The 19,793-nt window shown below is 43.5% G+C and overlaps 1 protein-coding gene and 1 long non-coding RNA gene across 2 annotated transcripts in view; one reads left to right on the forward strand and one right to left on the reverse strand.

The window, feature by feature from the left end:
- The window catches only part of LOC132381017 (hyaluronidase PH-20-like), a 23,034-nt gene extending 10,129 nt beyond the window's left edge, over window positions 1-12,905 (forward strand). Inside the window, exons 3-4 of the mRNA XM_059950103.1 lie at window positions 7,356-7,445; window positions 8,798-12,905. Of these exons, the coding sequence (XP_059806086.1) occupies window positions 7,356-7,445; window positions 8,798-9,091 (384 nt within the window). The 3' untranslated portion in view covers window positions 9,092-12,905. The remainder of the gene's footprint in view (window positions 1-7,355; window positions 7,446-8,797) is intronic.
- Window positions 12,906-12,910: 5 nt separating this feature from the next.
- On the reverse strand, window positions 12,911-19,697 carry LOC132381018 (uncharacterized). Its single transcript, XR_009507901.1, has 3 exons — window positions 19,508-19,697; window positions 16,389-16,521; window positions 12,911-13,047 (listed from the first exon to the last, which is right to left on the reverse strand). It is a non-coding gene; the product is annotated as an uncharacterized LOC132381018 (long non-coding RNA).
- Between the last annotated feature and the right edge of the window lie 96 nt (window positions 19,698-19,793).

Raw genomic sequence — 19,793 nt, forward strand, 5'->3', positions numbered from 1 at the left:
TGTGATAATTAAGATAATCTTTCTTTCTTTGACTGTTAACAATTCAAGTTTTATGATAGCTGTGTTTTATTTCTGCAGACAGACACTGCTATCCATAACTGGGAAATCAGGCACTCACTTGGCTCTACATAATAAAGGCTTTGATGAGGTCTATCCCGTATAATTATATTGGGCAGGGAGCCTCAGCCAGCCTTCAGTTTTCACTCTCCCCCTCCCTGATCTCTCCCCCCTCCAAATAAAGTCCACATCACCGCACATGTAATTGTGGTTAAAGGATTAATTTTCTTTTTTTGGCTGACACTCAGCTTACATATTGATGATGTGTGTTGCTTTTGCCAGTTTTGGCAAATATTATTCTTCTGGGGAAACGCTTAAGTACTTTCACCGCAGCGTAACTGGATTCACGAGGCACTCTTCTACTCACAAGAGTAGCCAGAATAGCACAGTGGAAGTGTGCTTGGCATATAAACCAGAGGTTGTGGATTAAAACAATCCTCCGCTATACCCCGTGGTGGCAACAATGTTTATCCATCAAGGTATTAAGGGGTGGCGCAAATGCGTAGCCATTAACGTAACGTTATTACAAGCACCTGTGACCCAGGTTCATTTCCACCACTGTCCGTAATAAGTTACACGTTCTCCCCGTAAGCACGCAAGTTTCTTCCGGAGCCCCGTTTCCTCCCACAATCCAAAGACATACGGTTAGTTGGTTAATTGGTCACATGAGTGTAACTGGGCAGTGTGGGCTCATTGGGTCAGGAAGACCAGTTACCACGCTGTAGTGTTAAATTAAAAAATCTTTAAAAATGATTCAGAGAGCAGTGTCATTGGAGAGAGCTTGAAATGCTTGCACTTTATAAAAAGCGGTCCAGATAATGCCAGCATAATTTGTTGGGATTTGCCTTATTTGTTAATGGCCACCATGGAACTTGGAAGAATATCAGAGCTCAGCACTGAGAAAAGTCATTGCAAAACCTGATAGTTGTGGTGAGACTTCCCAGTTCATCCCGCTGGATGTAATGGATTTCAGTTGGACAGATGTGGTTTTCCGAAAGTAAATACAACATTTTGTGGCTCATGTAATGGTCCAGATAAACCAGCCTGCTGTGACTCGCATCACTGGAAACATTCTTCATGACATGGTGGTCAGAACACAGTTCGGTCTCTGTCTCCTTTAGGAATTCTGGAGTTCTTTCAAGAGGGATGTGGAATGCTTCTGCCCAGATATCGGGATTGGCTGCAGTGCAGGCGTAGCAGGAGGGAGCCACTGCTTAATTTGACTGCTGCATGCTGGGAAGCTCCGCTGATGTAAGGGTACCACAAAACCTAACTCAGCAAATTGGTCTCTTATTGTCATATCCACTGAGGTACAGTGAGATACTTTGTTTACATGCCATCCATACAGATCATTTCATCACATCAGCGTATTGAGGAAAAACAAGAAGCGAATATCAGAATTAAGTGTTAAATGTACAGAGAAAATGCAGTGCAGGTAGCCAATAAGATGTGAGGCCATAATGAGGTAGACTGGGAGGCCGGGAGTCTATTTAATCATACTAGGGGACCATTCAGTAGTTTTATAACTGTGGGATAGAAACCAAAGCTTGGTGGGACATGCTTTCAGGCATTTGTCTCTTTTATCCAGCGGGGGAGGAGGAAAAGGGAGAAATTCTGGCGAGGCTGTGGGCTTAGATTATTTTGGCTGTTTTAATGAGGTAGTGCGTGCAGACAGACTCCATAGAGGTGATGGTGGCGTCCATGATGCACTGAGCTGTCTCTATCAATCTCCGCAGTTTCTTGCAGCCAGGGGCAGAGCAGCTTCCGTTCTACATCTCCCAAGACTCCCAGCAAGTTTTCACACATGTGCCGTGGAGAGCATTCTGACCGGTTGCATCAGTGTCTGGTATGGAGCAGCCTCCACACAGGATTGGAAAAAGCTGCAGAGGGTTGTAAACTCAGCCAACTCCATCATGGGCATTAGCCTCCCCAGCATCGAGGACATAAGGACCCCATCACCCAGAACATGCTGTCTTCTCATTGCCACCATCAAGGAGGGGGGTCAGGAGCCTGAAGACACACTCAATGTTTTAGGAGCAGAGTAAAACATCTGGAAGAACTCCCCACCATCAGATTTCTGAATGTCCTCTGCCTCTCTATATTTTTGTGTCTTTTTTCTTTCTTTTTGTACTACCTATTTAAGTTAATTATAAATAGATATTTTGGGCCGATGGGGCTTGTCAGCCATGGTTGGCAGCTCATCTTGGAAAAGGAAATCTCTGATCTCAAACCTCCTGATTCCTTGTGGCTATATGCACTCATGGGGAAGGCTTCAGGAGTAAACCCGGTGGAAAAATCTGGAGCTGGAGTCCCTAAGACAGTCCTACACTGAGTTTGATGCTGACTGGCAACTCCTGCAATGCTGCTGGTGCCAAACCGTATCAGTCTCTGCCTTCGCTCTGGATTCGTCAGCAGCATGGAGAGGGGATTCCTACTTCATGGACAACAGCTTGCTCTCCGTATCACACTGCCCTGGCTTGCATATTGTAGACAGGTAGCATGCAAAGTCCACGGTCAGCCTGGTTGGAGAGGATCAAAGGGGACATGGCAGATTTCTCTTGCCTCCCGAGTAAGGAGAGGTACCGATGCTTGACCGTAATCCCAGATCAAAGGAGCTGAGAGAGCCTGCCAACTGAGGACCTTAACAAAGGGAAACAATCTATTCGTTGGTCCCCTGCAAATCTACACAGAGACTTGCTGGCTGTTTCTTTGGGCCATTACCCAGTCACCCCCACAATTTGTCAATCGTCAGAATTACTGAGTTCGTTTAACAAGCTGTGGGAAGGGCAAAAAGAGCACACAAAGGCACGGAGGTAGGTTAAGTGTGAAGTTAACAGATGGAGTACAGTGAGGGGTTATGCAATTTGGAAGGAAAAATGAAAATGCAATTTGGAATCAGGTCCTTCATGCAACCAGTCCATGCTCACCTAGCTGCCCAACTAACCTAGTCCCATTTACCAATGTTTCGGCCTCACCTCTCTAAACCAGGGTTCCCAGCGTGGGGTCCACGGACACCACGGTTAATGGTAGGGGACCATGGCATAAAAAATTTGGGAATCCCAGCTCTATCTATGTGCCTGCTTATGCGCCTTTTGAATGATGTTATTTCATCTCCCTCAGCCACCGCCTCTGGCAGCTCATTCAAGTTCAAGTTTAATTCTCATTCAACCATACACATGTACAGCCAAATGAAACAATGTTCCTCTGATGCCAAGGCGTGAAGCACAGTACCGACAGTCACACACAGCACAGCACAGACCACATACAATACATATAATTACAACAGCAAAACAAAATACAGTCACAAAAAATAATATAGCCCCAGTCCCTGATGATGCCTGGGATGTTGTCCACATATGGGGCATGCGCTGGGTGAAAGAGTTCCTATTAATTCTCTCCCTTCTCACCTTAAGCCTATGCCCTCTAGTTTTTGATTCTCCAACACTGGTAATAAGACAGTGTGTATTCTCAACATCTATGGCTCCTCATGATTTTGTACTCATGAATCTTCTGCACAGTATTGTATTTGTTAATGTGGAGTGGAGAGCGAGTTTGTAAGTCTGGCAGGATCAAAGGATGTTGAGAATGGAGAGGGTGGAGTGACATGGGAGGGGTGTGGGACAGGTGACAAAGAAGGAGTGTCAGGGGCAGGGGGTGGCATGGGTGCAGACACACCCGTCCCGGAGACACCAGGCAAAGTCATTTGATTCCAAACAATTGGTTTATTGATCATTACAGAATGTCTCTCTGATCCTCCCTTTCTCTTTTCCCCAACCATGATTCACGTCTCCCTTCCCCCTTCCCACTCTCAGTCCACAATAGAATCCCATGTCAGAATCAAGTTTATCATCACCCACATATGTCATGAAATTTGTTTTTCGTGTGTGGCAGCAGTACAGTGCAATACATAAAATTACTACAGTACTTAGACTATATATATGTGTGCCTAAGTCTTTTGCACATACTGCAGCGACAGCAAGAAATAAGAAATGTCAGTGGAATGTTGGCTTACGTTGGAAGGGTTTCCAAGTATGACAGCAGGGATATTCTGATGCCGTTTTAAGGGGTGCTGGGGAGACCACACTTGGAGTAGCACGGACTGTTTAGATTCCATATTTGCGGAAGTCTATATTTACCTTGGAAGCAGCACAGAGAAGCTTAACCAGGTTGATTCCAGGACTGACAGATCTGACATATGAGGGGACGCTGAGCAAGCTAGGCATACATTCCTCAGAGTTTAGCAGAACTTGGTTGTATAACATTCTACTGGGGAATGGTAGAGCGGATGCCGAGATGATTTCCCCTAGCGGGAGTATCTCGAGCCAGAAGGCATGGCTTCAGAAGAAGGGATTGCTCGTGGAAGAAGGAAATGAAGAGGAATTCCTTCTCTCAGAAGGCAATGCCTCATTGGAATTCTATAATGAGAGCTGTGGAGGATATCAAGATGTACATGGAAAAGGCAGGAGAGAGGTTTTGAGGGATTGATTAGGACAGCTCTTTCAGCTTCAGTGAGGGTTGTCTGATCGTTGTTTGGCAGAATAAGCTGGATGTTACTCCTGTTATCCCTTCTCATGAAGAAGTGAAGTCATTGAACGTATTCAAGGTGGAGACTGACATTTAAAATGAGGAGACCAGGGAAATGGTGCTGAGGCTGAGACTGTATCAGGCAGACAGATATGAGAGCCTTGGCAATTCAAATGCTCACATAGATGCTTCTTATATTTAATTATTATTTATTCATTTATCCGGAAGCAGTGCAGAATAGGTTCTTCCAGCTTTTTGAGCAATCCACTGATTCAATTCTAGCCTAAGCGCGGGACAATTTACAATGACCAATTAACTTACCAACCGGTACATCTTTGGACTGTGATGCCATGCAAGGAGGTGAAGAGTTCTGATCAGTAGGGCTACAGACATACTGAGATAAGGTTGGGCGGTTTTAAATTGGTAAATTGGTTTATTATTGTCACAAGTTACAAGATATAGTGAAAAACTTTGTGTCGCATGCCACGCCCGTAGATTGTTTCTTTACAACAGTGCGTTGAGATAGTACAAGGGAAAAGCAGTAACAGAATGCATAATTCCTCCCACATTCCAAAGACATATGGACCTGCTCCTAAATTTCTCAATTAGGGGATTTTAACTGGGTACTTTAATTAAATAAACTTTTGAAATACCCAGAGTCATAATCATGTTTATTATCACCGACTTATGTTGTGAAAGTTGTTCACATAGTTTAATACATAAGAAGTACTATTAAATTATACTAATAAAAATATACTTACATAAAGAAAAATACAAAAAAGATTAAATAGGTAGTGCAAAAAAGAGCAAAAATAATGAGGTAGTGTCCATGGATTCATTGTTTAATCAGAAATCCGACGGCGGATACCCATGATAAAAGTGATTTCTCCCCACAGAAACATTCCATATGAATGTACAGAAACATTGTCTACATACTTCACAAACAACAGGGTAATCAGTTCAATGATCAAAACAGCTGCAGAAGCTAAAGTTTCCAGCTGCATTACCAGAAGTCACAAGATTTCCATATCGGAAGGAATGGACACAAGATGATGGCAGGAAATAGTGGAAACAAAGAAAATTCCTAATTTAAATTTGGTCTTTCTCCACTTTATTTTGGCCCTCACTTACCTGGAGGATGACATTTGATGTCTATTTCAAAGATTAAAGAATTGCTTTATTTGTTACATCAGAATCAGGATAATTTTTTTGTAAATTGTCCTGTGATTGGTCCAGGGATTCATCGCAGGTTGCTAGGCAACGCTGCTTGAAGGGCCGAAAGAATCTATATCACTGAATCTCAAAAATATTTTTAAAAAATCAATAAATTGATTGTGGTTTGGTGCCTTAACTCTTTCTCCGTCTCTGATTCCTCTATGAAGACTGGTGAGCGTTCCTGTGTCTCAATCTTTCTGAAAACCATGGAACTGATTGTGGACTTCAGAAAGGGTAAGATAAGCCCTCATAGAGGGATCAGAAGAGGAGAGAGTAAGCAATTTCAAGTTCCTAGGTGTTAATATCTCTGAAGACTTAACCTGGACCCAACATATTGATGCAGCTATAAAGAAGGCAAGACAGCAGCTATATTTCAATAGGAGTTTGAGGAGGTTTGGTTTGTGACCAAAAACAATCACAAATTTCTACAGATGTACCGTGGAGAGCATTCTAACTGGCTGCATCATGGTCGTATAGCGGTGGGACTACTGCTCACGACTGAAGCAATCTGCAGAGAGTGGTAAAATTACCAGCTCCATCATGTGTACTAGCCTCCATAGTATCTAGGACATCTTCAATGAGCAATGCCTCAGGAATGTGGTGTCATCATTAAGGACCCCTACCATCCAGGACATGCCCTCTTCTCATTGCTACCATCAGGAAGGTGTACATACTCAACGATTTTGGAACAGCTTCTTTCCTTCTGCCATCAGATTTCTGAATGGACGTTGAACCCATGAACATTTGCTTCACTACGTTTTATTTCTATTTTTATTTTGTACTACTTACTTAATTTAACTATGTTATATACTTACTGTAATTGACAGATTTTTTTCACTATATTATCATGTATTGCATTGAACTGCTGCTGCAAAGTTAAATTTCACCACATGCGCTGGTGATATTAAACCTGATTCTGATTCTAAACAAACGACATGTTAACAATGAACAATTCACAAGACAATTGTTCAAACAACCATGAGCTGTTAGCACAAGGCACAGATGTCAATAATCAAACTTAAATGAATGTGAACATATGAACAGTCTCAATAATTATCAACAGAAGAAGGCGAGCAGGAAAGGCCAGTTAATGGATTTTGTGCGGGGACAGTCTGGGTATTACTCCTGAGTGAGTTTTGTTGAGAAGCTGGATAGCTACAGGAAAGACGTTACATTTACAGGGATATCTACATGTACCTCATAACATTGACTCATAAAGTGATATGCGTCATTTGTTTCAAATCAAATCAGTGAAGACTGAGCTGGGAGCAGCACACAAGCATCACGTGCTTCCAGTGCCTTAACCCATAAGTCTCTGGAAGGTGAGAGGAAATCGGAGTGCCTGGACGAGATCCACCAGGCGCAGGGAGAATGTACAAATGGCTTACAGACAGCAGTGTGATTTGGACCCCAATCGGCGACTGCCAGCGCTGTATAACAATGGTGCTAACCGCTGCACTACCACACCGCCCCAATTGAGACGAAGCACATTAAACACATTAATTTAAGTAGCTCCAAATCCTGATTTATAACCTTTGATACGTTTGTTCTTTCCTCAGGCCGATCTTGTCAGTACAATTGGTGAAAGTGCAGCACTGGGAGCAGCGGGGATTGTGGTCTGGGAAAGCACAAATACAACTATCAAGAAAGTAAGATTTGCCATTCATTCTATCAATGACACAGACAGTTGAGTTCCCTTTTCTATAGAGCATAGCACGACCCCTCAGCCCACAGTGTTAGGCCGACCTTTCAACCAGCTCTACGATCAATCTAACCTCCGCCTCCCAAATAGCCCTCCATTTTGATTTCATCCATGCTCCTCTCGCACCACCCCTGGCAGCACAGTCCATGCGCCCGCCACTCTCTGATAAAAAAAACTTACCCCTGGCATCCTCTCTATATTTTCCTCCAATCACCAGAACATTAGGCCCCATTATATTAGCCATTTCCACCTTGGGAAAAAGTCCCTGGCTGACCACCTTATCTATGCCTCTTATCATCTTGTACACCTCTATCAAATCACCTCTCATTATCCTTTGCTCCAGAGAGTAAAACCATAGCCCGCTCATGCTATTTGTATAAGACTTGCTCTCTATTCCAGGCAGCACAATTTACTAACTCTAACCCGTACATCATTGCTACGCGGGGGGTGGGGGGAGACTGGAGCACACGGAGCACTGAATCCAACAACAGCAGATTCAGGAACAGTTATTACCCTTCAACTGTCAGTCTCCTGAACCAACATAACATCTCAACCCTGAACTGATTCTACAACCTACAGACTCACTTTCACGGATTCTACCACTCATGTTTGTAGTATTATTATTTTTAATTATTTGCACATTTTGTCTTCTTTTGCACATTCATTGCTTACAAATCTTTATGTATAGTTCTTTCCATAAATTTTATAGTCTTTTTTTTTTTGCTGTAAATGCCCACAAGAAAATGAATCTCAGGGTAGTATATGGAGCCACATATGTACTTTAATATTAAATTTACTTTGCATTTATATTTGACTTTGACTTTTCACATCCCATCGTTCACTTTGAACTTTAAAACCACGTTGTCATGGCGAGAACATACAATCTCTTTACAGGTGGTGGTGGGAGTTGAACCCTGATTGCTAGCACCGTAAATCATTACGTTAACTGCTGTGCAACTGTGGCACCCTTATTCTCATACATATCCTTACTCAGTGTTACTAATTATTCATTATTAATTTGTTTTTCTTTTTGGATTTGCGCAATTGGTTGTCTTTTGCTGGGTGTAGCTTTTCGTTGATTCTATTGTGCTTCTCTGTACTTGTTGTGAATACCTGCAAAAATAAATCTCTGGGTAGTATATGGTGTCTTATAGGTACTTTGATAATAAATACACTTTAAATTTGAATTTATATATGTGCTTGTGCGTATGACAATGAACTTGATGTCCACGTCCCATCAGTGCTGTAGCATACTGGAGTGGTACCACTGCTCACTCAGCTCTTCCTTCTCCCCCGCAGCACACCTGCAACGTGTTGCAGAGTTACGTCGAGGACATCCTGAACCATTACGTCTTGAACGTGACCCACGCCGCAAGGCTGTGTAGCAAGGAGCTTTGCGGCGGCAATGGCAGGTGCCTGAGGAAACACTGGGACTCCGACAGCTACCTCCACCTGAACCCCAGCAACTTCAAGATCCACAGGAAGGCAAATGGCAGCCTGGTGGCAAGAGGCCAGGCCTCCGTGGAGGATCTGCGCTACCTCTCGGAGAAGTTCACCTGCCGGTGTTACGTTGGGAGAGCCTGCAACTTTTAGTAACACTGGCAGTGTTCCAACATGTTTGTCTATGTCCTTCTCTACTGTCACAATGAGGCCACACTCAGACTGGAGGAGTAAAACCTCCTAATTCTAGATAGCCTCTAATCTGATGGCATGAATATCAATTTCTCAAATTTCTGGTAATTTCTTCACTCTTCCCCTTGTCTCTTTTACCATTCTCACCATTTCCATTCTGGTTTCCTCTCACCTCCTCTCTTCTCCTTACCTGCCTATCACCTCCCTTCTTCCTTTCTCCCCTGGTCGATAAGAACATAAGTAATAGGAGCAGGAGTAGGCTGTCTGCTCCACCGTCCAATAAGATCATGGCTGATCTGGCCATTGAAAGCATCTCCATCTACTTGCTTTTTCCCCATAGCCTTTAATTCCCCCACGATGCAAAATACTATCCCTTCTTCTGGGAGGATGAACTCTCCCCTCCTATAAGATTCCTTCCTCTTCAGCACTTTACCTCTTCCACCTGTTAACTCTCAGCGTCTTACGTCTTCACCCCTCCCCCACCTTCTTACTCTGGCTTTGGCCCCCTTCCTTTCCAGTCCTGAAGAAGCGTTTCGGCCCAAACGTTGACTGTTTGTTCCCTTCCAGCTGCCTGACTGGCTGAGTTCCTTCATCATTTTGTGTGACTTGCAGGGGAAGATTGCTAAAACTCATTTGTTCCCCAAGAAACACACTTCAGCAAAAAGTTACAAGTAACGCAGGAAATGCAGGAGATACTCAGCAGGTCAGGCTGCGTCTATGGAGAGGAAAATGACATCAATGCTTCAGGTCATCAGAAATGCACTGTAGCAGGGGTTCCTAACTTTTTCTATGCCACGGAGCCTTACCATTAACCGAGGCTGGGGACTCCTGCACTACAGGGATAAAAAGTCCTTAGAGCTATGAATTAAGTCTCAGACATGGGAACAGAGAGATCAGAAGGAAGAACCTACAACAGGGTAAAGCTCTGGAAAGACTGTATGACACGAGACAGAACGAATGGTGAGCACTGGTGATCAATAGAAGGTCTATCTGGGAAGTAAACACCATTAAACGAGCTTGGGCAAAAATTATTCAATCTCGGGGAAAAGCATTTTGAAATATTAAAGGATCCATGATATAGATGTTAAGATCATGAGATCATAAGGCGAAGGAGCAGAATTAGGCCATTCAGCCCATTGAGTCTAATTTACTATTCCATCGTGGGTGATTTATTTTCACTCTCAACCCCATTTAAAGCAATTTCCTTCTGGTGAAGTTAGGAAACATTTCTACACTTAATGGTTGATAGAAATTTGGAACTCCCTTTCACAAAGGCTAATTATTAATTTTAAATTTGATATTGATATAATTTCCTAGCCAAAGGGATTGTTGACATGATCCTCAGAGCACCCATAATCTCAAGAATTAACCGAGGGTAATGAATGCCCCCCGCCTCCTATTCCTGTTCTCTAGTATGTAGAAAGGGACCATTTGGCCCATTGGCTACATGCCAGCTCTTAGAACTGTCTCACTATTCCTATTTCCCCATTAATTTCCCTGAAAGTCATTCTCTGAGGTAGACTCATTAACTCTCCCTTCATTCTCCGACCATCCCATTTACAGTGACCAAGTAACCTATCAGCCTTTAGGATGTAGGAGGAAAATGTAGGTACTGGATACAATCCACAGGCACAGGGAGCAATTAGAAGCTCCACACAAGGGAACTACAGGCGGTATTGAACCTGCATCTTGGAGCTGTGGCAAACACAAGGCTACTTAGCAAGCTAAGAACCCACGGTCTTACGTGAAAGATGCCAGCATGGATGGAGCATTGGCTGATTGGAAAGAGGCAAAGAGTGGGAATAAAGGGAGCATTTTCTGGATGGCTGCTGGTGACTAGTGGTGGTCCACAGGGATCTGTGTTGGGACTGCTTCTTTTTATGTTCTATGTCAATGATTTGGATGACGGAATTGATAGTTATGGTCTTATGGTTTAACATTGCTTGCACACCAGAAGGCAGGAGGATGGGGTTGATAAATTATCCGTGGTGGAATGGCGGAGCAGATTCAATGGGCTGAATGGTCTAATTCTTTTCCTATGCGTTATGGCCTTACTGCTGAACTAAGTGGTCCAATGTGGTGTGGAGCCAAATTCACCAGGGAAAAGCGGCATCAGTCCCCAGTCCTTGCGGGTGTGTGATCCTCGTTTCCCTGTAATACCTGGGTGCCTAGCTCATGGACAGAGCACCCGTCATGGCTAACTGCGTGGGGATGTGTGCGGGACAGCAAGCACACAGGAGATGGGTGGATAGGACTTGGTATGAGTCAGGACACAGCCAGTAAAACATTGTATTAGAAGAATATACAACACAAGAACAGATTCTGATATTAGTTTTAAAAGAGACATGTTGCTAGAGGAACTCAGCGGGTCATTCAGCATCTACGGAGAAAGATGGACAGTCAACATTTTGGGTCGAGGCCATTCATCCACATGGACCTTAGTCTTAACCCAAAAGGTTGCACGTTCATTTACCTCCACAGATGCTGCCTGACCAGCTGAGTTCCTCCAAGAGCTGGACTACTGAGTCTGCATTCTGTATCTCTGGAAGGCATGGGATCACTTGGATACGTATCTCCAGTGGTTCCCTAGATCTCCAAGGGGCATTTTGTTATGACAGGCATTATGTAAACATTGTTACTGTTAATTTGTTGTATTGTATGTTGAAGAACCAATTTCAGAGTGATTTATAAGTGATTCCCTGCCACTTTACACATGGTGGTTTCACATTAGAACATCAGAACCAAGGGCAGTCCATTCACCCTCCAGTACCAATTCTGCCATTCAATAAGATCAGTTCGGATCTTTCACCTCCTACTGCCCTCCTGCACCATCCCATTTTCTGCTGATTTCCTCAATATTTCACCATCCATTGATCTCAGTTTTGAGTGTACTTCATGCTGAGCCTCCACCGAGTGATGAAGTTTCTCTCCATTCAATCAATCAATGTTGTCGTCCCTCCGGTGCACTTCTGGGGCATTGGCTCTGAGCTGGCAGCTCCATCTCTCCTTCTGCCAGGCATGAATGAGAGAACTGGGAGTGTTGGCCTAAAGATTAAAAGGTTGGCTTTATTTGTCACACGTACATCGAAATATATAGAGAAGTGGGTCAATTGCGCCATGCTTTCAGCGCCTTCAATTTAGTAACCCCGATGGAACGTGGCAGGACACTGGAGAACCTGGAGGAAACCTACGCGGTCATGGGGAGAATGTACAAATTCCTTACAGACAGTGGCGGGTGTTGAACTCCAGTGCTATAAAGCATTACATTAACCTCTCCGCCAGCATGCTGCCCACACGGTACAGACTGGGCAGAGTTCTGCCCACGTCCCTGTCCACGGTCATTTGTCACACTCTGTGTGAATGACGATTGTTTCACGCTCATTCGCAGCACCTCTGCATCAGATATAAACAAGTTAGAAGCCATTATTGTTATATTAATTTATTTACTTTTATTTTTATATGAAAAAATTTATATTTAAATGATTCAAAGTGCACTTATTATCAAAGAATGTATACAATATACAACTTTAATATTTGTTTGCTTACAAGTAGCCACGAAGCAAGAAACCTGAAAGCACCCAATAAAAGATAAATAAATATAAAGACCAACACCTGATGTGAAAGAGAAAGGGGAAAAAAGACAAATCATGCAAACAATTGAAGTGAATGATAGTGTATATTACAAATGATATTTTTATGCACAAATGCATATTTTGGAGAAATCAATGTATTGATTTTCAGTCTGTCTTGGACCAAATAAAATATTTGTCAAATAGTTTTCAAATCTGTCTTGAGTTATTGTTCCTAATTGAAAAACAGTTACATAAGCACTTAATAGAAGTATCCATCATTAAGGACCCCATCAAACAGAACGTGCCCTCTTCTCATTACTACCATCAGGGAGGAAGAACAGGAACCTGAAAAAAGAGAGAAAGATAGAGAGAGACACACACACACAAAGTTTAAGAACAGCTTCTCCCCCTCCACCATCAGATTTCTGAATGGACAGTGAATCTGTGCACATTACCTCACCTGAAACGTTGACTGTTTATTCCTCTCCATAGATGCTGCCTGACCTGCTGAGTTCCTCCTACATATTGTGTGTGTTGCTTTGGATTTCCAGTATCTGCAGAATCTCTTGTGTTTATCTCAAGTCCCACTGAGTTAGAAGACACTGAAGAACCCGTACAGACACAATCACCCAAGTGGCCTCCTCTATGTCAGATCATTTCATCTCCTGTTTGTTTAAACAATTAAACCTATTCCAGTGAAAAGATCATTATTAACACAAATCCTCAGATAGTGGAATTGTAAAATAAGCACAGAAAAAGATGGGGACACTCAGCAGGTCAGGCAGCATCAGAATACTTTCCCTCTGGAAAAAGAATCAGACTACTTTAGGTCATTGACCATTAGAACTGGGGATAAATTTTAAGTTGAAGAGAAGGAATGGGAGGAAAGGAAAAAGGGGTTGCCTGTGATAGAACAGAGATCAAGTTTGTCACATAGACAGTATTGCAATCTAAGAGAGGGAAATTAATTCTTGTTAAACAGTGCTGATCTGTGCTTGATCATCATTGTCAACATCATTATGTGCCATGTCGTACGGCCTAGGCAATCATTGTCTTTCCATGATTGTTCTTCATGAACTTTACTACAGAAGCACTTTTCCATTGCCTTCTTCTGGGCAGTGTCTTTACAAGACGGGTGACCCCAGCCATTATCAATACTCTTCAGAGATTGTCTGGTGTCAGTGGTCACAAAATCAGGACTTGTGATCTGCACCAGCTGCTCAAACGACCATCCGCCACCTTCTCCCATGGCTTCATGTCACCCTGATCGGGGTCTAAATTGGTGCTACACCTTGCCCAAGGGTGACTTGAAGGCTAGCAGAGGGAAGGAGCACCTTACACCTCCTTTGGTAGAGACGTATCCTAGATCTGATATTTGGAGATGTGTGAGATGCAACAAACAGTCAGCTAGAGGAACTTAGCAGGTGAAGCAGCATTTGTGAAGGTAAAGGAGTTGTCAAGCATCAGCACCGAGAGCAGAGAGGGGAATGGACAGTATAAAGAGGAAAGGGGGAGTGGAGAATTGGGAGCCCAAGGTGACTGATGGATTGAAGAGGAGTGAAGGATATCAGATAGTTTGAGCACATGTAGAGGAGGGGAGGGTAGATTTGATTAGCTTTATTGCTATATGTGTATTGAAACATTGAAATATACAGTGAAATGCATCATTGAGTCACAGTCTGAGGATGTGATTAGGACAGTCCATAAGCTTCAGGCACCGATATTGCATGTGCACTGATTTCTAACCCTAACACAGAAGCATAGAATACTATAGCTGAATGATTAATCTGCCTAGTCCCATCACTCTATATCTGCACCATAGCCCACCATATCCCTCCCATCCATGTGTCGATCTGAATTTCTCTTAAAATGTTGAAATTGAACCCACATCTACCCCTTGCACTGGCAGCTCATTCCACACTCTCACCACCCTCTGAGTGAAGAAGTTCCCCTCATTTTCCCCTTAAATATTTCACTTTTCACCCTTAACCCATGACCTGTAGCTCTATTCCCACCCAACCACAGTGAAAAAAGCCTGCTTGCATTTACCCTATCTACACCCAATCAATTTGTATACCTCTATCAAATCTCCCCTCAATCTTCTACAATCTAGGGAATAAAGTGCTAACCTATTCAACCTTTCCCTATAACCCAGGTCCTCAAGTTGGCAGCAGTCTTGTAAATTTTCTCAGCCCTCTTTCAATCTTATTGATATCTTTCCTGTAAGTAAAATAACCAAAACTGCACATAGTGCTCCACATTAGGCCTCACCAGCACCTTATACAATTTCAACATAACATCCCAACTCCTGTATTCAGTACATTGATTTATGAAGGCAAATGTGCCAAAAGTTTTCTTTATGACCCTGTAAAGAAGACCCTTGCACCACTTCCATGGAATTATGGATCTGTATTCCCAGATCCCTCTGTTCTACTGCACTCCTCAGTGTCCTACCGATCAATCACTGTGTAAGATTTATGATCAGAAGTTCACTTAGTTCTAGTTCTAACTCTTCACACGATCTGTTAGAAGCTACAGCTGGATGCATTTCTTACAGGTGTAGTTGGCAAGGACTTTGGAAGTCTCCCTGCCTTCCCTCATCCCACAAGAGGAGCATTCCAGTATCCCGCTGGCATCCCTTTTGCTCTAAATATGCAATAAGAATGAAATAAAGAAACCTACCTATGGCCTTCACCTCCCCTAAGCCTTGATGAGCCAAAGCCTCGACTCCCCACTCTAACACTGGCCCGTTCACACAATGGCCGCTCCACTTAAACCTAACTTCTTTTTATTGGTCCTTGCCAAGTGTCCAACTACGTACAATCCAATGTTTCCTCAAGACTGCAGCATGCAAAATGTGCTGACTGCCCCACTCGCTTCCTTTAAACCCTCCCTCTCCTCAATCCAGTGCCACCTCAGGACTGCGGTGCACAAAAGCTGTACATTTTTGGAATGTGGGTGGAAACCAGAGTAAGTGGAGCCTCAGGTCCCATACCACCAGGTTCAGGGACAATTCTTACCCTTCCGCCACTGCACTCCTGAAACAGCATCGTTAACTCTTCTCATCACAACATTGAACTGCTTCCATAACCTATGAACTCACTTTCAAGGACTCTACAAGGCATGTTCTCAGTAATATTTATATCTGCCGATATATTTATTTATCTGTCAACTCTTTATGTATGTATTTATTTATTTATTACTTTTTAATATTTGCGTAGTTTGTCTTCCTTTTTTCACTTGTGTTGTTTAACAGCCTTTACTTTTCAGTGGTTTTTAATTGATTCTATTGTATTTCTCTGTTCTACTGTGAATACCTGCAAGAAAATGAATCTTAAGGCAGCATGTGGTGAGAGGCTTCTGTTCCTCCTGCATAAAGGTGGCAGCATGGCCTGGATGGTGGGGTCCCTGATGATGGTTTTGTGACAGTGCTCCATGTCAGTAGTTCTGGAGGGCAGAGCTTAGTCAAGATGGCGCTAAACGGCAACTCCTTTGCTTGCATCTTCGGGAACAGCTCTATTTCCATCTTTAATATCTCTATTTTTCCCTTTCAGGGTTCTTTTGAAGACCCTGACCTGGAGTTATACGCTGACTTTGATTCATTGCAGGAATGAGACCCGCTCTCGGGATTTCATAACCGGCTGTTATCCGACATGTCAAGGGTGCAGTCTAAGCGCCCGGCTCACCTTCGGAGGACTAGGATCTTGAGGCCCTGGAGACGGGTGGATCGAAGGTCAATGTCCCGACAGACCGGTGTGTCATGGGAGCCAGAAGATCTTTGGCTGTGTGCCCAGAGACCTGAGATCTTTGGGCACAGAGCTCGGAAAAAATAACACAAAACCGACTTTTAACATTGTAAGCCAGCAAATTGTTTGTTATGTCTCCCCTCTCTCTGTGAAACGGAGACATCTCTTCTTCCCTTTTTAGGGAGAGAGAGAGAGAGCCTGTGGTATGTCGAATACTGGGTGAACGCCTAGTCTTTGGATGCTGCAAGTCGGTGTCTTTGCTGTTGATTTTGCTGCACGTTTGAGTGCTCGGTGGGTGTTGATGCTTTTTTTTGCCAGCGGGGGAAGGGGTATTTTTGCTTGCTGCGGCTTACAGGAGGGAGAGGAGCTGGGGTGGGGGGGGGCCTTTGGGGTTCTAACATTTAACTGGCACTCATTCGTTGGGGCACCCCTCTGTGTGGAGGAGAGAGAATGTCCTGGTCAAAAAGGGGTCTTCAATTGTGTTGGCTGCTGTTTCAAGGCAATGGGAGGTGTGGATTTTTGACTCTTTTTGCAACGTATGCATCTATTTCTTTAAGAGCAATGACCCCACCCGCCCTTGTAATTAAATATGATCTGTTGTCTACACATGTGCATGGTTCTCTCTCTCTCTCTCTCTCTCTCTCTCTCTGCAGTGTGAATACTCCAGTTAAAGCCATCTCCCATGTGTGTGCTTTTATGCGTGTGCAAAGTACAAGGAGCCAAGTGCTCCAAGGTATCCCAGGAACACACTGTTACCTTGATGAAACCATTGTGACTGGCAAGAACAATGACCTCCAGAACCTTAGTAAAGTGCTTGCAGGCTGAGTGAATATGGTCTGTGCGCCAAGAGAGAGAAATCAGATTTTTTTAAGAATGAAATCTCATTTTGTGAACATGTCATTGTCAAGCGTGGCTTACAGAAGTCACAGGAGAAAATGGAAGCAGTGCTACAGGCGCCCAAACCAGCAGAAGTGTCACAATTCAGGTCTTGTCAACGACTGCCGCTGATTTCCCCAAACATTGCTACAGTGCTGCATCCATTGAACGCACTGTTACAGACAGGAGCACAGTGCCGATGGTCAGAAAGATGTAAAAGAGCATTGAAGGAACAAAGAGACTAATAACATCAGATGAACTGCTCAGCCATTATGACTTACCGCTGCCCACCAGACTGGCGTACGTACAGATTTACCTCTCGGCGATGATCATGTCACCGACAACAACTGAGAGCATTACAAGAAACCTGCTGAACCTGATGTCACTCTACAGGTCCAGAGGCTCTATCCTGAAAGAAGCAGAGTACCACCCAAAGACTGAATCTTTAGTACCGTGAAGTTACTCGTGGACCGTTACTGTGAAAGCATGTTTATTTGGAATATGGGTTTATGAAAGGAAAACTGAATGCTTGCACATATGTAATTTTATATTACATTAATCTAAAGGGGGAAGAAATGTGATGCATGGATCTATTTCTTTAAAAACAATGAACCCCCTTATCACTGCATATGATCTATTATCTCTCTCTCTCTCTCCCCCCACTCCCTCTCTCTCTCTCTCTCACCCCCCCCATGTAAATACGTCAGTGAAAGCCATCTCCCACATGTGGGCTTTTATTTTAATTGATATGTAATTGTGCACAGGAACAACTACTTTTACTCTGGATGAAATAACAAACCAACATCAGAAAATTTCTGCAGTATAATTTTGCTGCCAGGTGGTGGCGCTATTGTCCAATCTATAAGTTGGTAGCGCCTTTAGCCTCTAAAAACTGGGAGGGCAACGCACCTGCAGGAAATCTGTTCAAGAGGGAGCCGTGCTGCACAAGAGCGACCTCTGCTGAGCTGCAGAGAACAAGCGGCAGCTGCAAGGGGAGGGATTGGACAGTTGAAGGACCCAACTACTGGCCACAGCCACCACTTCCTCTTGCCCCACACTGCACCAGAATATGTGGATCCCCGTAGCATCCTCTGCAGCCGCCTGAGGACCCGCTAATAGGTAAGCCCTTGAGAGAACCCCTTGAAATTGTATAAGACATTAGTTAGGCCTAGTTTGGGGTATTGTGTGTAGTTTAGGTCACCAACACAGGAAAGTTGTAAATAAGGTTGAAAGAGTACAGAGAAAATTGCGTTGCCAAGTTTGGAGGACCTGAGATATAAGGAAAGGTTGTATAGGTTAGAATTTTATTCCTTAGAACATAGAGGAGAGTTGATAGAAGTATACAAAATTATGAGGTGTACAGATGGGTTAAATGCAGACAAGGTTTTTCCACTGAGGCTAGGTGGGAGTACAACCAGAGGTCAAGGGTTAAGGGTGAAAGGTGAAAAGTTTAATGGGAATATGAGGGGAAACCTCCTCGCTCAGAGGGTCATGAGAGTGTGGAGCAAGCTGCCTGCACAAGTGGTGCATGCGAACTCGATTTCAATGTTTAAGATAAGTTTGGATAGGGACGTGGATGACAGTGGTATGGAGCGCTCTGGTCCTGATGGAGGTTCATGCGAGTAGGCAGTTTAAATGGCTCGGGTCAGACTTGATGGGCTGAAGGGCCTTTTTCTGTACTACACCTTTTTGTGACTCTATGACTTTAACACCATACTCGATTCAGCTGATCGTGCTACTAGTACTAGCTGTGAAATGCACTGAAATCCAAGGTTTCAATAGCACATTAGTACTTAATATTAATAAGTTTGGACAAATACAACAATAACAGATCATTGTTCAAAAGTTTAAGGCAGAGATGGGACCAAGTTTCTTGGAGACAAAAGAAACTGCAAGTGCGGAATGAGAAGCAAAATACGAGCTACTTGAGGAACCCAGCACCTGCAGAGGGAAACGGACAGTCATCATTTCAGATCAAATGACCAAAAGCCTTAAGTGCTCGCTTCAACAAAGGGCAGTGGATCCACAGACTTTGAATACTTTTAAGGCAGAGATATCAAGATTGTTGATAGCAAGAGGGTGAAAAGAAGCTGCAGCAGCAATATCATCTGTTGTGGGGAGGGGAGGAATGGGGGCTACTGCACAGGATCGGAAGAAGCCACAGAAAGTTTAAAATTAGTCACCTCCATCATGGGTGTTAGTCTTCATAGTTTCCAAGATATCTTCAAGGAGCAGTGACTCAGCTCATCAAGTGAATTATTAAGGACCCCATCAGTCAGCCCTCTTCTAATTGTTATCATCGGAAAGGAGGTACAGAAGCCTGAAGGCACACACTCAGTGATTCTGTAACCGTTTCTTTCCCTCTGCCATCAGATTTTTAAATGGACATTGAACCCATGAACACTACCTCACTTGTTTTATATTATTTCTGTTTTTGCAACTTAATGGACCTTTGAAACCTTTGCTATA

Source organism: Hypanus sabinus, chromosome 25, assembly GCF_030144855.1.
Source record: "Hypanus sabinus isolate sHypSab1 chromosome 25, sHypSab1.hap1, whole genome shotgun sequence".
Lineage (NCBI taxonomy): Eukaryota > Metazoa > Chordata > Chondrichthyes > Myliobatiformes > Dasyatidae > Hypanus > Hypanus sabinus.